Source organism: Coregonus lavaretus (assembly GCF_964263955.1).
Source record: "Coregonus lavaretus genome assembly, chromosome: 25".
NCBI lineage: Eukaryota > Metazoa > Chordata > Actinopteri > Salmoniformes > Salmonidae > Coregonus > Coregonus lavaretus.
Window position 1 is genome coordinate 10042614 of NC_140012.1, and position 20884 is coordinate 10063497.

At 41.9% G+C, this 20884-nt stretch overlaps 1 protein-coding gene across 1 annotated transcript in view; it reads right to left on the minus strand.

Annotated features, from left to right (window-relative positions):
- Positions 1 to 15210, minus strand: part of LOC311100772 (proto-oncogene Wnt-3) — a gene marked incomplete at both ends in the record, with an annotated part of 35301 nt that extends 20091 nt beyond the window's left edge. The window contains one exon of the mRNA XM_084141734.1: positions 15131 to 15210. Coding sequence (XP_083997860.1) covers positions 15131 to 15210 — 80 coding nt within the window. The remainder of the gene's footprint in view (positions 1 to 15130) is intronic.
- Positions 15211 to 20884: the final 5674 nt, after the last annotated feature.

Consider the following 20884-nt stretch of genomic DNA (forward strand, 5'->3'; position numbering starts at 1 on the left):
AGGGTACTATGGTGTTGAAGGCTGAGCTATGGTCTATGAACAGCATTCTTACATAGGTATTCCTCTTGTCCAGATAGGATAGGGCAGTGTGAAGTGTGATGGCGACTGCATCGTCTGTGGATCTATTGGGGCGGTATGCAAATTGAAGTGGGTCTAGGGTGTCAGGTAAGGTGGAGATGATATGATCCTTAACTAGCATCTCAAAGCACTTCATGATGACAGAAGTGAGTGCTATGGAGCGATAGTCATTTAATTCAGTTACCTTTGCTTTCTTGGTACAGGAACAATGGTGGACATATTGAAACAAGTGGGGACAGCAGACTGGGATAGGGAGAGATTGAATATGTCCGTAAACACTCCAGCCAGCTGGTCTGCGCATGCTCTGAGGACGCGGCTAGGGATGCCGTCTTCGCCGGCAGCCTTGCGAGGGTTAACACCCTTAAATGTCTTACTCACGTCGGCCACGGAGAACGAGAGCCCACAGTCCTTGGGAGCGGGTCGCGTCCATGGCACTGTGTTATCCTCAAAGCGGGCGAAGAAGGTGTTTAGCTTGTCCGGGAGGAAGATGTCGGTGTCCGCGATGTGGCTGGTTTTCCCTTTGTAATCCGTGGTTGTCTGGAGTCCCTGCCACATATGTCTCATGTCTGAGCCGTTGAATTGCGACTCCACTTTTTCTCTGTACTGACGTTTTGCCTGTTTGATTGCCTTTCGGAGGGCATAACTGTACTGTTTGTACTCAACCATATTCCCAGTCACCTTGCCAGGGTTAAATGCGGTGGTTCGTGCTTCCAGTTTTGCGCGAATGCTGCCTTCTATCCACGGTTTTTGGTTTGGGTAGGTTTTGGGAACAACATCCCCTGAACACTTCCTGATGAACTCAGTCACCATGTCCCTGTATACGTCAATGTCATTATGGGGTGTTGTGTGTAGATGGGTGAGATTACATTTTTTGTATATACATTTTGAATTCAGGCTGTAACACAACCAAATGTGGAATAAGTCAAGGGGCATGAATACTGGTTTTCTATGCATCGGGTGGACAGAACAGCAGCGTCGGGTAAGCTCAATCGGGGAGGTGTGTCTCTTTGTTAACAACATATATTTAACATTAAGGAAGTCTCGAGGTTCTGCTCCGCCTGAGTTAGAATACCTCATGATAAGGTGTGGACCATACAATTTACCAAGAGAGTTTTCATCTATATTTTTCATAGCTGTCTATTTACTACCTCAAATCTGTATAGGGCCAAAAGCAATCAATAAAATAGCCCCTAGTGGCCGGTGATTTTACTGCAGGAACACTGAACTCCGTCTCTAATTTCTACCAGCATGTCACCTGTGCAACTAGAGGCGAAGAAACTCTAGATCACCTTTAATACACAAAAACAAACACATATCAAGCTCTCCCTCACCCTCAATTTGGCAAATCTGACCATAACTCTATCCTCTTGATTCCTGCTTACAAGCAAAAACTCAAACAGGAAGTACCAGTGACGCGCTCAAAATGGAAGTGGTCCGATGAAACGAATGCTAAGCTACAGGACTGTTTCGCTAGCACAGACTGGAATATGTTTCGGGATTCATCCGATGGCATTGAACAGTTTACGACATCAGTCACCGGCTTCATTAATAAGTGCATCGATGACGTCGTCCCCAGAAGCCATGGATTATAGGCAACATCTGCACTGAGCTAAAGGCTAGAGCTGCCGCTTTCAAGATATGGGACACTAATCGAGACGCTTATAAGAAATATAAGTCATCCGACGATCTATCAAAGAGGTAAAGCTTCTATACAGGACTAAGATCGAATCCTACTACACAGGCTCTGAGGCTCGTCGGATGTGGCAGGGCTCGCAAACTATCACGGTGTACAAAGGGAAACCCAGCTGCGAGCTGCCCAGTGACGCGAGCCTACCAGCTAAATGCCTTATATGCTCACTTCGAGGCAAGCAACACCAGCTTTTCTTGACAACTGTGTGATCACGCTCTCTGTAGCCGATGTAAGACCTTTAAACAGGTTACAGGGCCAGACAGATTACCAGGACGCGTACTCAGAGCATGCGCTGACCAGCTGGCAAGTGTCTTCAATTACATTTTCAACTTCTCCCTGACCCAGTCTGTAATACCTACACATTTCAAGGTGACCACTATAGTCCCTGTGCCCAAGAACGCCAAGGTAACCTGTCTAAATGACTATCACCCTGTAGCACTCACATCTGTAGCCATGAAATGCTTTGACACCCTGGACCCACTCCAATTCGCATACCGCCCCAACAGATCCACAGATGATTCAATCTCTATTGCACTCCACACTGCCCTTTCTCACCTGGACAAGAGGAACACCTATGTGAGAATTCTGTTAATTGACTATAGCTCAGCGTTCAACACCATAGTGCCCTCCAAGCTCATCACTAAGCTAAGGACCCTGGGACTGAACATCTCCCTCTGCAACTGAATCCTGGACTTCCTGATGGGCCCCGGGTGGTGAGGGTAGGCAACAACACATCCGCCACGCTGACCCTCAACACGGGGGGCCCCTGAAGGGTGCGTGCTTAGTCCCGTCGTGTACTCCCTGTTCATCCACGACTGCGTGGCCGCGCATGACTCCAACACCATCATTAAGTTTGGCGACGACACGACGGTGGTAGGCCTGATCACCGACAATGATGAGACAGCCTATAGGGAGGAGACAACAACCTCTCCCTCAACATCAGCGAGCATGACCCCATTCGCATCGACATGGCTGTAGTGGAGTGTGTCGAGAGCTTGAAGTTCCTCGGTGTCCACATCACTAAGGATCTATCATGGTACACACACACACCAACACAGTCGTGAAAAGGGCACAACAATGCCTCTTCCCCCTCAGGAGGCTGAAAAGATTTGGCATGGGCCCTCAGATCCTCAAAAAGTTATACAGTGGCCTCCCGAGTGGCGCAGCGGTCTAAGGCACTGCATCGCAGTGCTTGAGGCATCTCTACAGACCTGGGTTCGATCCTGGGCTGTGTCACAACCGGCCGTGACCGGGAGTCCCATAGGACGGCGCACAGTTGGCCAAGAGTCGTCCGGGTTAGGGGAGGGTTTGGCCCGGGGGACTTTACTTGGCTCATCGCGCTCTAGCGACTCCTTGTGGTGGGCAGGGTGCCTGCAGGCTGACTTCGGTCATCAGTTGAAATGTGTTTCCTCCTACACATTGGTGCGGCTGGCTTCCGGGTTAAGCGGGCAGGTGTTAAGGAGTGCGGTTTGGCGGGTCATGTTTCGGAGGACGCATGACTCGACCTTCACCTCTCCCGAGCCCGCAACATTTTCCACGCCAACCACCTAAGCCCCATTTTGAAAATAAAACCTTGCTGTAGGGCCCAATCGCTGTCTCAAAATTCAACTCTATGTTCTGTGAAAATTACTGTACGATAAGTAGGCTTGTTGTAGCCTCAGCCACTGCCTAATGCTGCTTGTTGAATGTGTTGACTTGCTACTTAATAAAACATAAAATATCAGAGAACAGCCTGCTGAAAATGTGGCAGATGATGATATAACAACCTTTTGACTCACGTAACATTTCATTTCAATGTGATGACTGAGTGTACCTTGTTTGTTTGCATACAACACTCAGTCGCATCTACCCTACACACAATGTAACCCATTTGTTATGACTTGCTGATAGATTGGTGTTGTAGGACAGAAGAAGTGAGATTCATTGAAGATTTCGAAACGACACGTTAGCATAGGGATAGTTGTTGATGAATGCCAATCATTCTTGTGCATGTGTGAACAAGTTTGATTCGATTAATTAAATTAATGAAATCCAGCTAATGCGGTTCATTTTTGTGCACATAGCATTACAGTCCCATATGCATACGATAGTTGTCTTATCAAACAGAGATGAGAATCAGACTCCATAGAAAGTCCATAGACTCTTCAGTCTATACACTTAAAAAATTAGGGGTTCAAAAAGGGTTCTTCTAAGATCATCAAAGTTCTTTGAAGAACCTTAGGGTTCTTGGCACTGAAAATTGCCCCCAAAAGGTTCTTCCAAGAACCCCATAGGAGGTGGGGTTCATTGAGGAACCTCATTAGTTGGTGGGGGTTCTTGCAGGAACCTAACTGCCCAACTGAAACATTTGGATTTTAATTTGAAAGTACAGCAGGTGCAGGCTGTCAAGATCTCCTCAATTTAAGGTAAGGTTTGTCACTTATATGTACTAAATTGATATTGTTTTATGATGATACCATCTATCTTTTCAGATAAGTGCAAATCTTTCTAAAACAGAAATGGATACAATTCAATGGATATCAATCAACAAAAGAGTTAAGAATAGGTATACTATAAGAATATGTTGAAGGCTAGCTGTATTGGGTGCAGATGACCGAACTGCTCACGTTTGTGTCTGTAGGTTTATAGACGAAGAGGCATACAAAGGTATGTCTATTGGTATGTTATGCAGATCACATGTACCATCTTCCTCCCTTACCTCTTCAATGAAAATCCCATAGGCCTCTACATTATGGACAAGGTATGTGTATGAAAACCATTATCAAAATAGTATTTTTCATTCACATTTACCACAAAAACCAAGGTATGAATACTGTTGGGTGCATGTTTTGTTAATCATCTGTATAATTACTATTTTGGGGATTCACAGACTTCACCCTCCCTACACCTCTGATGAATATAACAGGAAACCTGTTCGATCATCATGCACTGCAAAATCATTCTGGCTATGGATACGGAGAACATCAACACATTAACATCAACATGCCAGAGGATATACCCATTGGAGTTGGGGCTCTGCTGGGAGTTTACCTCATATTTGGATTTGTATTCTGCTTTGCCACTAAAATCCTAATAAACACTGACAACTAAAATCTTGTGTTATTGTTGTTATTGTTAAGCGTATTACTACTACTACTAATAATAATAGGGGAGGGGGGAATAGTTCAAAAATAAACCCCAAAAGGTTCTTCAAAAGGTTATTTGAGGATCCATTAAAAGGGGTTCTTTGAAGAACCCTTTTAAAGAGTTCTTCGAAGAACTTATAGGGGTTTCCCCACAGTTTCAATTTGAAGAACCTCTAAAGGATCCTCCAGGAACCTTTACTTTTTAGAGTGTAGGAACGCTACAATGAAGGGCTATCAAACTTTATTCTACCTCTATATGTTGACATCAAAAGTTGTCGGATTTGCCAGGGGGGTTCTGCTAAATGAAGCATCATGCACTCAGGATGCACACCAAAACATTGCCATCGGAATCTCAATTTTAATCCCACCACAGGAGAGACAAAGACACTCGGAAGAGAGTGTAAGTGGGCCACGGAAAAGTTGTCGGCTTTGCCCCCAGGATGGGAATTTTCCTGGCGGAGGCTGGAATGCACAGCTCCTGTCTGTGTTGTTGTGTTAACTTTTTTCTTTGGTACACTTTTGATTTGTAGTCCAACAGCTCTGGGCTGATCAGATAAAAAATGACAGGACTCCTGAAAAATGTTTCAACCTGTTTTTGGCTTCTTCCCTTCCTTCCTCCTTCCCTTTCTCCCTCTTTCCCTCGCTCTTTGCTCTCCCTCCTTAGACACTTTGAGAGTGAGTGCAGAACTGGGACAGGGAGCCCCTGCAGTCAGAACAGAGGAGAACATGGAGCTGGGGTGTAAACTTGTGAACCTGCCTGTCAGGAAGCGACACTGAGTGAGTGAGAGCAGTGCGGCTTGCAGTTCGCTGGGGAGCAGACAGAACTCTCTGACTGACTGTGTTCAACACAATGCAGCAGTGCCAATCATAGTGGAAGTACCCACTGGGCACAAACTGGTTGAATCAACATTGTTCCAACGTAATTTGACAACGTATTGTGATATGGAGTCTACGTGGAAAATACATTGGATTTGAAAAAAGTAATCAATTGTTGTTTTGACTGTGAAATTTTAACGAAAGGATTATGTCATCATGGTAACAAATTTCAACATAGACAAACCTTGTATAAATTATGTTGAATTTCTACCTTTAAAACAACGTCAGATCTTCAACGTTATATCCACTGTCAGAAAAAATACAATAGCCTGGGCAGCACCTACTGGAGAATGTATCTATCTATCTACAGCTACCCATTGGTTTTAACCAAGCCCAGCACTGCTTAGCTATGATACTTGTCACTGACTATTACCAACGTGCTATCATGAGAATTATTGTTGAGAGATCGCCACTTAAAAACTAAATAGATTCACTGTTGCTATCGAAGTCTTTCCAAAGGGTAGGTTTAACAGAGCAAATTAAATGTGACCATACTTTATCACTTATATATCATCAATGATGCTATTTAGGCCTAGCTATATAGCATTTGCAAAGTCATCAACAGCTATTGTTTCAATTCAACCCAGAATTCAACTAACAATAGACAATACAATAGGCCTAGGGTTTCAAGCTCTGGTTGATTTTAAAATGTAATGATATTTAGTGATTTTGTGTTTGGTTGTCAATGCAACTAAATACAGTATCAACATTTTAAGGAGATGTATCTTCTGCTTGGATAGTTACATCTGTGCCTCCAGCTTTAATTCCAGTTTGTCTACAAATTAATTATATGTTGGATTCACGTCTCCATCTCAACCAAAAATCTAAGTTAAAGAATAGAACTAAATCAAATCAAACTATTTGAAGCGCATTTAAAGTTTGATTTGATATAGTCCTATTCACGAATTTAGATTTTTGGTTGAGATGGAGATGTGAATCCAACATATTAATTATTTTATTGTAGACAAACTGGAATTAAAGCTAAGTCAGTGGCACAGATTGAACTATCCAAGCAGGAGATAAAAAATACTTGGTTCTGCTGACAACCAAACCAAATTCAATGTGACTTTTTAACTTTTGACAAGTTAACAAATTATATGTTGGATTCACGTCTCCAACTCAACCAAAAATAAAAGTTAAAGAATGGGATTAAGCAAGTGGGTCAGATGGAACTATCCAAGCAGTAGATACGTCTCCTTTAAAGCAGCAATATGTGACTTTTTGGGCGACCGACCAAATTCACATAGAAATGTGTGTTATAGATCTGTCATTCTCATTGAAATTAAGTCTAAGAAGCGGTAGATATGTTCTATGTGCGCTATTTCTATGCTTCACATTCTTAAGTTTTGTTTTTGCGTCTTTTACTTTGGGTTTTGTACACCAGCTTCAAACAGCTGAAAATACTATATTTTTGGTTATGGAAAATATATTTCACAGTGGTTTAGATGGTACAATGATTCTCTACACTATACTTGCTTGTTTTGTCACATAAACTGAAATTAGGCGAACTATTAGAATTTTAGCAACCAGGAAATGGCATAGCAATTTCTGCATAGTGCGCCTTTAAATGTTGATATGTGGTTGCATTGTCAACCAAACACAATTCAATATTGCTTTTGTAATACATTATATAGCCTAAAGTTAAGACAAACTAATGTAACATTCAACTTTAAAATGAGTAAAACATCCATGGCCACAGTTTGAGGTTACTGTAGCTATACATTACTTATGTAATCATATAATGCGTGAATGTTCAAGATAGCATCCATACATAGGTCGTCGCTCGTCACAGGTCTGTGGAGATCTTCACAATTGCTGTAATAATCTGTGCAGAATCTTGAACTGCATTGATCACTTGCACCATGTACTTTTACATGAATGACAGTGATAACACATTCATCTGTTGTAGGCTATAAATAAACAAAATATCCGACATTGTATTTCCATTTGAACTTTGCTGTGCTTTTAAATGGTTCAATGTCCAGTGATATACATTTGGGTGACAACTAAACCAAAAATCAGACATTGTTTTTCCATTGGTGATAACACATTGGAAATTCAACTAACTTTTGACAATCTTTTTGAGTGGGTGAATATAGTTTGTAATCTTATTGATCAACGTTTCAACCAAATATTACCCAATTATCCACTTTGAAATTACGTGGTGTGCCCAATGGCTAGTCCTTTCTCTCTCTCTATGTCAGTGTCAGAGCACAGACACAACAGAAACCGTTCAGAAAGAAAACAGCATGGCTAGTTTGATCAAAACATTTAGAAAGTGTTTGTATGAACCATCCAAAGGATTGTTCCCAACCAGTAGTATTCAGAGACTGCCCTGGCTTTACCTCTCCTATCATTGTGAGACAGTGGTGATTGCCACTCAGCAACGGCATAACGCTTGTTAAGGTGGTCCTCTGTAGCTCAATTGGTAGAGCATGGCGCTTGTAACGCCAGGGTAGTGGGTTCGATCCCTGGGACCACCCATACGTAAAAATGTATGCACACGTGACTGTAAGTCGCTTTGGATAAAAGCGTCTGCTAAATGGCATATTATTGTTGAATTATCTGGAATCTTGTGGTATGCATACATGTACACGTAACTGCCAAAATAATGGAAACACTGGAGTAATAGAGGAATACAAAGTATACTGAACAAAAATATAAACGCAACATGTAAAGTGTTGGTCCCATGTTCCATGAGCTCAAATAAAAGATCCCACAAATGTTCCATAAGCACAAAAAACGTATTTCTCTCAAATTTTGTGCACAAATTTGTTTACATTTACATTTTAGTTATTTAGCAGACGCTCTTATCCAGAGCGACTTACAGGAGCAATTAGGGTTAAGTGTTACATCCCTCTTAGTGAGCATTTCTCCTTTGCCAAGATAATCCATCCACCTGACAGGTGTGGTATATCAAGAAGCTGATTAAACAGCATGATCATTACACAGGTGCCAATGTTGTGCATTTCATCCGCCACCATCACCTCATGTTTCAGCATGATAATGCACGGCCCCATGTCCCAAGGATCTGTACACAATTCCTGGAAGCTGAAAATGTCCCAGTTCTTCCATGACCTGCATACTCACCAGACATGTCACCCATTGAGCAGTTTGGGATGATCTGGATCAATGTGTAACTCAATGTATTCCAGTTTCCGCCAATATCCAGCAACTTCGCACAGCCATTAAAGAGGAGTGTGGGACAACATTCCACAGGCCACAATCAACAGCCTGATCAACTCTATGCAAAGGAGATGTGTCACGTTGCCTGAGGAAAATGGTGGTCACACCAGATACTGACTGATTTGCTGAATGGTTTGATGAGCATGAAAACGATGTAAACCATGTGCCATGGCAGTCTCAGTCAACAGATCTTAACCCAATTGAACACTTATGGGAGATTCTGGAGCGGCGCTCCAGACAGCGTTTTCCACCACCATCAAATTATGGAATTTCTTGAGGAAGAATGGTGTCGCATCCCTCCAATAAAGTTCCTGACACTTGTAGAATTTATGCCAAGGTGCATTGAAGCTGTTCTGGCTCATGGTGGCCCAAAGCCTATTAAAGGCCCAATGCAGCCGTTTTTATCTCAATATCAAATCATTTCTGGGTAACAATTATGTACCTTACTGTGATTTGTTTTCAATTAAAATGGTCAACAACAAAAATAGCTTCTTAGCAAGATAACTTTCTCAAGCAAGAATTTTGCTAGGACTGTCTGGGAGTGGTCTGAGTGGGGAGGGGAAAACTGAAAACGAGCCATTATTGGCAGAGAGGTTTGGAACTTTCTTTCTAATTGATCTATTAACTAATTTACCACTTGGTGATGTCACCAGGCAGGCCAAAACTCCATCCCACCAAAACAGGCTGAAATTGCAAGTGGTCTTTTCAAACAGATCTTACACTAAAGGGCATTATCATAATTTTAACAATTCCACAGTATTAGTCCAACCTCATAGTGTGGAAATATATATAAAACACAGGAAAATCACGTTTTTTACTGCACTGGGCCTTTAAGACACTTTATGTTGGCATTTCCTTTATTTGGGTACTTACCTGTATGTTGTAATTATATTTGTATGATGTAGGCCTAGATCAAGCGGCATACGGCTTCCCTATTTTTTCTCATTCTTTGTCTCAAAAACTCCTATTCACCCTGCAGTGAAATTATTTCTACAAAGCTATGCTTTTATACAATGGAGTAGTAGCTTATATTGCCTTTGAATTGCTCTCCCTCTCTCTCTCTCTCTCTTTCTCTCACCATCCCTCCCTCCCTCCCTCCCTCCCTCCCTCCCTCCCTAGGTAATGGGATGACCAGGGATGTAACCTGGGGAGGTTTGACTAGCCTGTATTTAGGGTGCACAGGTGTGACCAATGCTTCTTCGTCACCAGACACCAAGCCAGGCAGTGTGTCTTAAAAAAAGTAGCTTGTTGTCTAAAGATTACTTGTTGTTCACAATTAGCTGCTGCCCAGTAGCAGATTTGAAAACAGGAGCTACAGAAGCTAACAATTCTGGCCAATGAAGGCTTATAAGGTGTGTGTGTGTGTGTGTGTGAGAGAGAGAGAGTGAGTGTGTGTGTTGCTGTTTCAGTGTGAATGTGTTTGTTCCTTCCCTCTCATTCTCTCTCTCCTTCTCTCTCTCCTTCTCTCTATCTCTCAGTCCACGTGTTTGCCCCTGAGGACCCCTGTGCCTCTGGGCGTTTTGGCCTATTTTCCTTTGAGGAACTGTCCTGACCTGTGTTTTAGTGCAGGTAATAGCCGTGAACTGTGGGACTTTGTCATTTCCTACACGAGTAGTTCATCACATGTTCTTTGATGATGGGCTGAGATGAGGAATCTCCTTTACTGCTTTGAACTATCAGCCTCCTTTGAACCTCTCTCCCAACCGGCTGGTTAGGCTGGATAACGTCATGCCAGTGGTTTGTTTTGTAGAGCTGGACAGTCAGGGTGTCAGGCTCCTTTTGTATCAACTGAATGTGAATACACTTAGATAACGTAAATCGATTGCAATTCAAGCAGTTAGCTAGCTCCCGTAGTTACCACTGTGGCAAAGGAAACAGAGCGCATTGTAATCCAAACTGGGGCACAAATAGGGAACCTCATCCACCTGCTCAAGTGATGTAGGCTAGGCCAATATCTACTGTACTGAATGGAGGTTAACCAAATGGGAAACATATCACATGGCACAGATCTCTGTCTGGCGAAGTCACTACACTCTCCTTAGATATTTCTCACAGGCATTAGGGATGTCTTTGACCCCTGCTTATATGGCAGCCGTTGCCATTGATATGGAACCCTACCGGTCTACAGAATCACATTCTTTAGGGCTTTCCTCTTTTCTTTCCCCTCACCCCTCCCTTTGCACTGTTCAATATAATGCCTGAACATCCTTGATCTTTTCACACTAGGATTGTAGACGGAGGATTTTCTCGCACTGAGAATCATTATAGTGATCCTTTTACCAAAGGGGGGTTGAGTGGAGAGGTAAGGGGGGTGTCACATCAGATAATAACATTCCTGAGACCCAGAGATGGACCCTAGAGCCCCATTTAAGCCACAAGGGTTGGCCAGCACGTAGAGGGCAGGGGTGGCCATGACAAGGCAGGACAGGGGATGGGTAGGGTAGGCAAGAGAAGATTTACTTTTCATTTACTCTGCTACCCACATATCAGAAAGGGAAAAAGTGTTCCGATTTCACAAATGTCTCTCACTCTACCTATACCTGTTCGGTACATTCTCTATGTCACTACCTTTCTTCTACGTACTTTCTCTTCCTCAATCTGAAATCGCTTTATGTTTTATTTCTTATGGTAAAACTTTGCTTTCACTACAAAGAGACATGGGAAGTACCAGAATGTATGATATGTTACATGGGAATGTACAGTATGATATGTTAACAGCATATCATATTTCTGCAATTTCCTGTGTTCTATGTCTGCGGTATTGACCTATGTCTTGTATTTGGCTGTCACAATTGTAGAAAATAGATAGTTTTCGTGCTCCACATATCTCTACTCTGACCTGCAGGAAGTGGATTCCACAAATCTGATGTGATTATGCTCACTAGGTTGGAGCGTGGCAGGTAGCCTAGCAGTTAGCGCGTTGGGCCAGTAAATAAACAGTTGCTAGTTTAAATACCCAAGCGGACAAAGTGAAAAATCTGTTTATGCACCCATTGAGCAAGGCACTTAATCCTAATTTACTCCAGGGGTGCTGTACTACTATGACTGACCATGTAAAACAACACATTTCACTGCACCTATCCATGATTATTATTTTGGTGCTAGCATAGGCTACACTGATCTGCTATAAACGGCAATTCACCAGAAGTCACCAGAAACTCCGGCATCAAAATCTAAAGCCACAGCTCAGTCAGTTTACATAGTAACATACAGTTTCCATAGTTACATCCTCTCTCTGGTTCCCCTCTGTAACTGAACAGTGGTCATGATTACCAGAAGATTAAGAGTATAATAGTCAGTTGGATTTAAATGTTCAGTGGTTCTGCGGCGATGTTCTGGGGCTACACCACAAATCTTGGTTCCTTCACTGTTGGTATTTGAGGAGTTTCTAATGGCTAAAAACATAGGTATGGGTGATGTGGAGTGTCGGCATTCACTCATCATGGCCATTGTTTATAATATGAATATAAACAGAAATGGCTGAACCGGCTGACAGGTTATCTTCAGCGCTTCCATTAAGGGATTACCTGTGTATATACTGATCGTTGACTGTATTTTAATGTGTGATGGGCTCATCCTAAACTACTTATGATTTGTCAAGATCTTTTTAAGTTGCTGTTGTCATCATACTAGCATGATGACAAACATTTAGGCCTATTGTGGGTACAGTGTAGAAAACAGAAGCTTGTGTAGAATACCCTTTTTCTCCAATCACTTCTTATTTTATTTTAGTTGTGCTGCACTATTGCATTATTTGATTTGAATACAGGAATGCAAAATTCTGTGAGAAAATATTATCTGCATTATACATCCCAGTATTGTAGCCTGACCTACGGCCTAGAGAGATCATATGGAAACAGTACAGGACTTGCCACAATTTTTTCCAAAATACTTTTATTTTAAAGATGTTCTATATTTATGAACAGCATAAGAGGTGAGAAAAAGAGATACAAAGTAAAAAAAACACATATTTTAACAAAAGCCTCACATTTATATTAGAGATGGGCATCGGGCTGCCAAAACCTTTATCAGATGGCTCTACCAAGCCCTTTTGGAACATACTGTAATGTTCTATCTTTTATCTGCTTTTAAATCTTTCCAGATAATTATTTTTCTCTCTCTTATGAAGCTCTTCTAGCTACCAAACATTTTTGCATTTTCAAGGGGGGTCAATTGAAGTGACATTCTTGTAGGGGGTCTATTTTCGTGGCAGTTCCAGCTCCTCTCCAAACCCCCTCATTAGCCAGCTATTTCACTCTACCTCTTCCTCCATGCATATGCACATTTCCAGAGTTATTTATGCTCTTTTGTTTTCGACACCCCTTGTGATTGTGTGACTGACTGCCAGGCATTGAGCAGTCAAAACTCCTTCTCCCCTCCCTTCCCCACTTGGCTGGAGAATTTATAACCAAGTCATCGCTCCTGAGACAGAAGCTGAGAGGAGCCCTGGCTCGCTGAAACTTCGCACCCTTGACACACCACGTACCCATCTTGTTGTTTTGTCCCCTCTTGGATGTACTCGACACCGTGGATGACGACAGTGACAGCACTCTATGACATCCATTCCTCAGCATCTGCCCGGTCACCTGAAGCTATGCATGGCCATTTCATCTTTCTCCCTCTCCCTCTCCACCCCCGCCTCCACTTCAAATGTGTTATCCAAATCAAAGGTGGGGCGCATTGTCCGGGCTGAACATTACACCAGTGTCATGTAAGCTCCTTGAGCAAAGAACAGCTGCAGGTAATTCAGACAGAGAATCCATGTTGTGTGTGGTGTGGTGCTGAACCCAGAGAGTGGGTGTAAAGTCCTTGTTCCATTAACACTTCAGCCCTTTGGCCAGTGTGTTTGGCAGCACCCCTCTCTGTAAATGAAACCAGAAGATGCTGGCAGTTTCGACAGCACTGCTGTGGGACCACATGCTAACCGGGCTACTAAAAGTGCACTGGCTCTGACAAGTATTGTGTCGGGAGCCAAAGAAGCTTTGTCATACGCCTACTCACAAATATATCCAAAATAAAAGCTTTATGTTACAAAAGAGCGAGGCCTATGAGGTCAGATGCATGTAGCTGAATTTGTAATGAGATGAACCTCAACATTTCATGTCAGGGTGCCAAACAGGGTCTGGAATATTTCAACAAAGACACATAAAGCCGTACAGAGCCTAACCTGACTGTCCCATGACACTGACAAATCTCCCAGAAACGTCGGTAATATTGTAATACTAATTGAATGACAAAAGTATTTGCTTAATTAATGTTCATATTAAGCAGACCAAAATGTATTAAAACCAATTATTTATAAATTAGATCAGACACTGTGGCAGTCTTTCACAAATGTGTTGATTTCATTGATTTGTAGAATTTCTAAATGCTGTCTATCTGACAGGGATTTTAGTAATTTCAAACAGCATTGATGCTACTAAACAGCACACACTTCAGTTTGTGATAAGCTCCCTCGAAACAAACCAATAAAGAACATTCAGTTAACAATGAAGAGTTACACGGCATGATTGGGGGCCGGCGGCCTGAATGTAGAATAGGGACACACAATAGCAAACCAAACAAAAATGACGCTGACTTAAAAGGTCCTGATCGTACGACTCCAAATATCAAATAATAGAGGTTTATTTAACAAAAGAAACTAAGTCCATATAAATGTGGATTCACAAACTATTGGTTGTGGCTATATATATATATTTTTTTTAAAAAGGATTTGGGGAGTTTTCATGAAGCGGTTCAATGTTGTCATTGTCCTTGGAGGATGGAGACATTATCCAAACCAATAATTACACTGATTCCAACCGCTATCTAGAAAAGCTCCTATCAGCCTAACACCAATATTCGGAGACAATTTACCTAGACAAGCCATCCATAGGCTCCTTTCAAAAATCCCTATAGAGATTGAATAAGTTTAATGCTACAATTTCAACCTCCTTAGCATCACAACATTTGTCTAATAAGATAAATGGACCTGAGTGTAGAGGGGAAAGGAACAGCCAGCCTTTTCCGTTACACCAGTATTTGATGTTTAAATTCTTTGGACTGGGCTGAAGAACATTTTTCCACGCAGTCAACTGAAAGTGCAATGTATTCTGCCCTCTAAAAATGATAATTGACCAAAAGTCTCCATGTAGCAGCTCTAAGATTTGATGCTGAAACTCTAGATTGTACTCACCACCAGATGGGATAGCCTCCAAGCACCCTCCAGCTGGACAACCACACACACATCATATATCCAATCAGGTACAAATCCATGAGGTATGCCTTGTGGTGATAGAGTGGAAATGGATCAATACATAGAATTTCCAATTGGGAATGAAGAACAGACTTCCTGGAGGAGAAGCTTTAGGAAAAGCTTGATTGTTGAGGGAGGGGAAAATTGAAATCAAATTCAAGCAAAAAAATAACTTCCTCCTGTTTTCCCCCTTCTTTGAGTCTGGACAGGAAAATGTGTCTGTCTCCTAGTAGTTAGAAGAGTAAGTGTCTCTCTCTCACACATATACAAACGCACACACACACACGCTCCTACCCGTCCTCTCCTTCCCTCCCTCTCTATGAGGTTCTTTCCTAAGGTAGATATCTTTTTCTCTCCACTTTTTTTTCTCCCTCAAGATGCCTCATCCACAGGCCCAATATTAAAGGGGGGAAAAAGAAGACGAGCGAGGTTTGGAGATGTCAGCTGGCAAGCCAATCACAGAGGATGGCCTTAGGTTACGAAAAAAATTATTCGTTCCCATCCGTCAATCACACACCACCCCCTGGTAATGTGGAAAAGAAAGAAAGGAGAGAGAAAGAGGGAGGGAGAGAGGGAGGGAAAATGAAAGGAGGTATAGGGAGGGACAGAGCAAAAAGGTAGAGTTCTTCTTATTCAATCTATTTCATCTATGATAATTCAAAGCAAGCCCTCCCCAAAGTGGCTCAGGATAGGTGAAGGGACGTAAGGCCTGCCTCTTCATGGAGGCTTTGGGATTGGCGGCGGAGCGGAGGACATGCGGGGGGAGGAAGTGTTGACTTCATCTTTAGGGGTTGTGCCCTGACTAATTGATCCGGATATATGTGCATACAGTGCACCCACACACCCTTTCTCTCTCAGGCACACAGGGAGACATTTACAGTGAATTTTCTAAATTGTTGTCCTCCCACCCCGACGAGAGGACATAAAAGGCGACACAATAAAGCCATAAAACGTGGTGGTTGGGCCAGGCACACAAGGCTATATGCTGTAGTGGCCCAAAGGCGACACGTTTTACATTGTCATTTTGATGGGCTGAGGGGCAGGCAGTAGCAGGTGAGAGAGGGAGGGAAAAGAGGACACTATTTCTAGAACTAACCGAAAGTCAATTTAGATGTTGGGAAACTGATTTGTTACAATAACAAACTGCACACTTTTGTTGAATCACGGGGTAGAATGCTATTTTATTTATATCAAGACATAGGGGAACGTTTTATTTTCAGCAATGGGGTATATTGGTGTACTGTACCACAACAGCAAAAACATAAATTAACCCATTAAAAGACTGCATTTTTGAGTTTTCATACATTTATTTTATGTTTCCTGTGTAGAGAGAAAAGCTCTTATTGGTTGGACAGCTTGTTAGTGGAGTTTGCTAGTGTGTTGCGTCATGTCTCTGTCGTAGCCGGCCGCGACCGGGAGACCCATGGGGCGGCGCACAATTGGCCCAGCGTCGTCCAGGGTAGGTAAGGGAATGGCCGGCAGGGGATGTAGCTCAGTTGGTAGAGCATGGCGTTTGCAACGCCAGGGTTGTGGGTTCGATAAAATAATGTATGTGCTAACTGTAAGTCGCTCTGGATAAGAGCGTCTGCTAAATGACTAAAATGTAAATGTAAATGTATGTCTTTATAGAGTAATGTCTAATGCTCTTAGTGGTTCCTCTACTATGTTATTATAGTTCTGTGTTTTCAGATGGTGTTTTCTTTGTAGTAGAAACACTGCACAATGCAGACATACATGACATAATGTATAGCCTTCATCTGAGTCAAAACAAGATCAATATGAGTTATTTAAAGTTCTTTACCATGAAATGTATTAAACTATTATATTTCTTACCAGACACACAGCTATTCAGAAACTGAAGTAATCATACTTCTGAGAAACATCCCACTAGGCACAAACTGGTTGAATCATTGTTGTTTCAACGTAATTTGTCAAGACATTGTGACGTGGAATCTACGTGGAAAATACATTGGATTTGAAAAAGGTCATTGAGGGTGAAATTTCAACCACAGGATTATGTCATCATGGTAACCACATTTCTATATAGACAAACCTTGTATAAAATATGTTGAATTTTTATCTTTAAAGCAAAGTCAGATCTTCAACATTAAATCCACTATCAGAATAAAACATAGACTGGGCAGCATATCCTACTGGAGAATTGATCTATCTACTGTACTACTACCCTTTGGTCTTCCATCCAGGGTTTTAACCAAGACCTGCTTAGATATTTGTCACTGACTATTACTATAACGGTGGCAGGAAGCTTAGTGGTTAAGAGCGTTGTGCCAGTAACCGAAAGGTCGCTGATTCTAATCCCCGAGCCGACTAGGTGAAAAATCTGTCTATGTGCCCTTGAGCAAGGCACTTAACCCTAATTGCTCCTGTAAGTCGCTCTGGATAAGAGCGTCTGCTAAATGACTTAAATGTAAATTACCAATGTGTTATCGTGACAATGATTGTTGAGAGAGCTCCACTTAAAAACTAAAGAGATTCACTGTTGCTATCAAAGTAAATCCAAAGGGTAGGTTTAACAGAGCAAATGAAATGTGACCATATTTTATCACTCATATAACATCAATGATACAATTTAGGCCTATACAGTGGCTTGCGAAAGTATTCATTTCCCTTGGCATTTGTCCTATTTTGTTGCCTTACAACCTGGAATTAAAATGGATTTTTTGGGGGGTTGTATCATTTGATTTACACAACATGCCTACCACTTTGAAGATGCAAAATATTTTTTGGGGTGAAACAAACTAGAAATAACACAGCAAAACAGAAAACTTGAGTGTGCATAACTATTCCCCCCCACCCCCCCCTCTCCAAAGTCAGTACTTTGTAGAGCCACCTTTTGCAATAATTACAGCAGCAAGTCTCTTGGGGTATGTTTCTATAAGCTTGGCACATCTAGCCACTGGGATTTTTTCCCATTCTTCAAGGCAAAACTGCTCCATTTCCTTCAAGTTGGTTGGGTTCCGCTGGTGTACAGCAATCTTTAAGTCATACCACAGATTCTCAATTGGATTGAGGTCTGGGCTTTGAATAGGCCATTCCAAGACATTTAAATGTTTCCCCTTAAACCACTCGAGTGTTGCTTTAGCAGTATGCTTAGGGTCATTATCCTGCTGGAAGGTGAACCTCCGTCCCAGTCTCAAATCTCTGGAAGACTGAAACAGGTTTCCCTCAAGAATTTCCCTGTATTTAGCGCCATCCATCATTCCTTCAATTCTGACCAGTTTCCCAGTCCCTGCCGATGAAAAACATCCCCACAGCATGATGCTGCCACCACCATGCTTCACTGTGGGGATGGTGTTCTCGGGGTGATGAGAGGTGTTGGGTTTGCACCAGACATAGCGTTTTCCTTGATGGCCAAAAAGCTCAATTTTAGTCTCATCTGACCAGAGTGCCTTCTTCCATATGTTTGGGGAGTCTCCCACATGGCTTTTGACGAACACCAAACACCACGTGTTTGTTTATTTTTTTCTTTAAGCAATGGCTTTTTTTGGCCACTCTTCCGTAAAGCCCAGCTCTGTGGAGTGTACGGCTTAAAGTGGTCCTATGGACAGATACTCCAGTCTCCGCTGTGGAGCTTTGCAGCTCCTTCAGGGTTATCTTTGGTCTCTTTGTTGCCTCTCTGATTAATGCCCTCCTTGCCTGGTCTGTGAGTTTTGGTGGGCGGCCCTCTCTTGGCAGGTTTGTTGTGGTGCCATCATCTTTCAATTTTTTTATTATGGATTTAATGGTGCTCCGTGGGATGTTCAAAGTTTCTGATATTTTTTTATAACCCAACCCTGATCTGCACTTCTCCACAACTTTGTCCCTGACCCGTTTGGAGAGCTCATTGGTCTTCATGGTGCCGCTTGCTTGGTGGTGCCCTTGCTTAGTTGTGTTGCAGACTCTGGGGCCTTTCAGAACTGGTGTATATATACTGAGATCATGTGACAGATCATGTGACACTTGATTGCACACAGGTGGACTTTATTTAACTAATTATGTGACTTCTGAAGGTAATTGGTTGCACCAGATCTTATTTAGGGGCTTCATAGCAAAGGGGGTGAATACATATGCATGCACCACTTTTCCGTTATTTATTTTTTAGTATCTTTTGAAACAAGTTATTTTTTTCATTTCACTTCACCAATTTCGACTATTTTGTGTATGTCCATTACATGAAATCCAAATAAAAATCCATTTAAATTACAGGTTGTAAAGCAACAAAATAGGAAAAACGCCAAGGGGGATGAATACTTTTGGAATGCACTGTATAGCATTTGCAAAGTAATCAACAGCTGTTGTTTCAATTCAACCCAGAAATAGACAATACAATAGGCCTAGGGTTTCAACCCCTGATTTAAAATGGTATGATATTTAGTGATATTGAATTGTGTTTGATTGTCAACACAACCAAATATCAACATTTGAAGGAGATGTGTCTTCTGATGTGTAATTCCATCTGTGCCACTGACTTAGTCCAGCTTTAATTCCAGTTTGTCTACAAATTAATAATTGATATGTTGGATTCACGTCTCCATCTCAACCCAAAACCAAAATTAAAGAATAGGACTAAATGAAATCAAACTATTTAAAGTGCATTTAGTCCTACTCTTTAACTTAGATTTTTGGTTTGGATGGAGATGTGAATCCAACATATCAATTAATAATTTGTAGACAAACTGGAATTAAAGCCAAACTAAGTCAGTGGCTCAGATGGAACTATCCAAGCAGTAGATATATCTCCTTTAAATGTTGCTTTTGTAAAACAGTAAATAGCCTAAAGTTAAGGCTATCTTACAAATGAATGTAACATTCAACCTTAAAATTAGTAACACATCTATGGCCAAAGTATGCGTTGAAGTGACTTTCCGAAGGTATTCGGAAAGTATTCATACCCCTTGACTTTTTCCACATTTTGTTACGTTACAGCCTTATTCTAAAATTGATTAAATAAAAATTGTTCCTCATCAATCTACACACAATACCCCATAATGACAAAGTGAAAACAGGTTTTTAGAAATGTTTGTACATAAATAAAAACAAAAAAACAGAAATACCTTATTTACATAAGTATTCAGACCCTTTGCTATGAGACCCGAAATTGAGCTCAGGTGAATCCTGTTTCCATTGATCATCCTGGAGATGTTTCTACAACTTGATTGGAGTCCACCTGTGGTAAATTAAATTGATTAGACATTATTTGGAAAGCACACACCTGTCTATATAATGTGTCACAGTTGACAGTGCATGTCAGAGCAAAAACCAAGCCATGAGGTCGAAGGAATTGTCCGTAGAGCTCCGAGACAGGATTGTTTCGAGGCACAGATCTGGGGAAGGGTACCAAAAAAATGTCTGCTGCATTGAAGGTCCCCAAGAACACAGTGGCCTCCATCATTCTTAAATAGAAGAAGTTTGGAACCACCAAGAACCTTCCTAGAGCTGGACGCCCGGCCAAACTGAGTTCCTCTGTAGAGATGGGAGAACCTTTCAGAAGGACAACCATCTCTGCAGCACTCCAACAACCAGGCCTTTATGGTAGAGTGGCCAGACGGAAGCCACTCCTCAGTAAAAGACACACGACAGCCTGCTTGGAGAAACAAGATTCCCTGGTCTGATGAAACCAAGATTGAACTCTTTGGCCTGAATGTCAATCGTCACGTCTGGAGGAAACCTGGTACCATCCCTACGGCCGAAGCA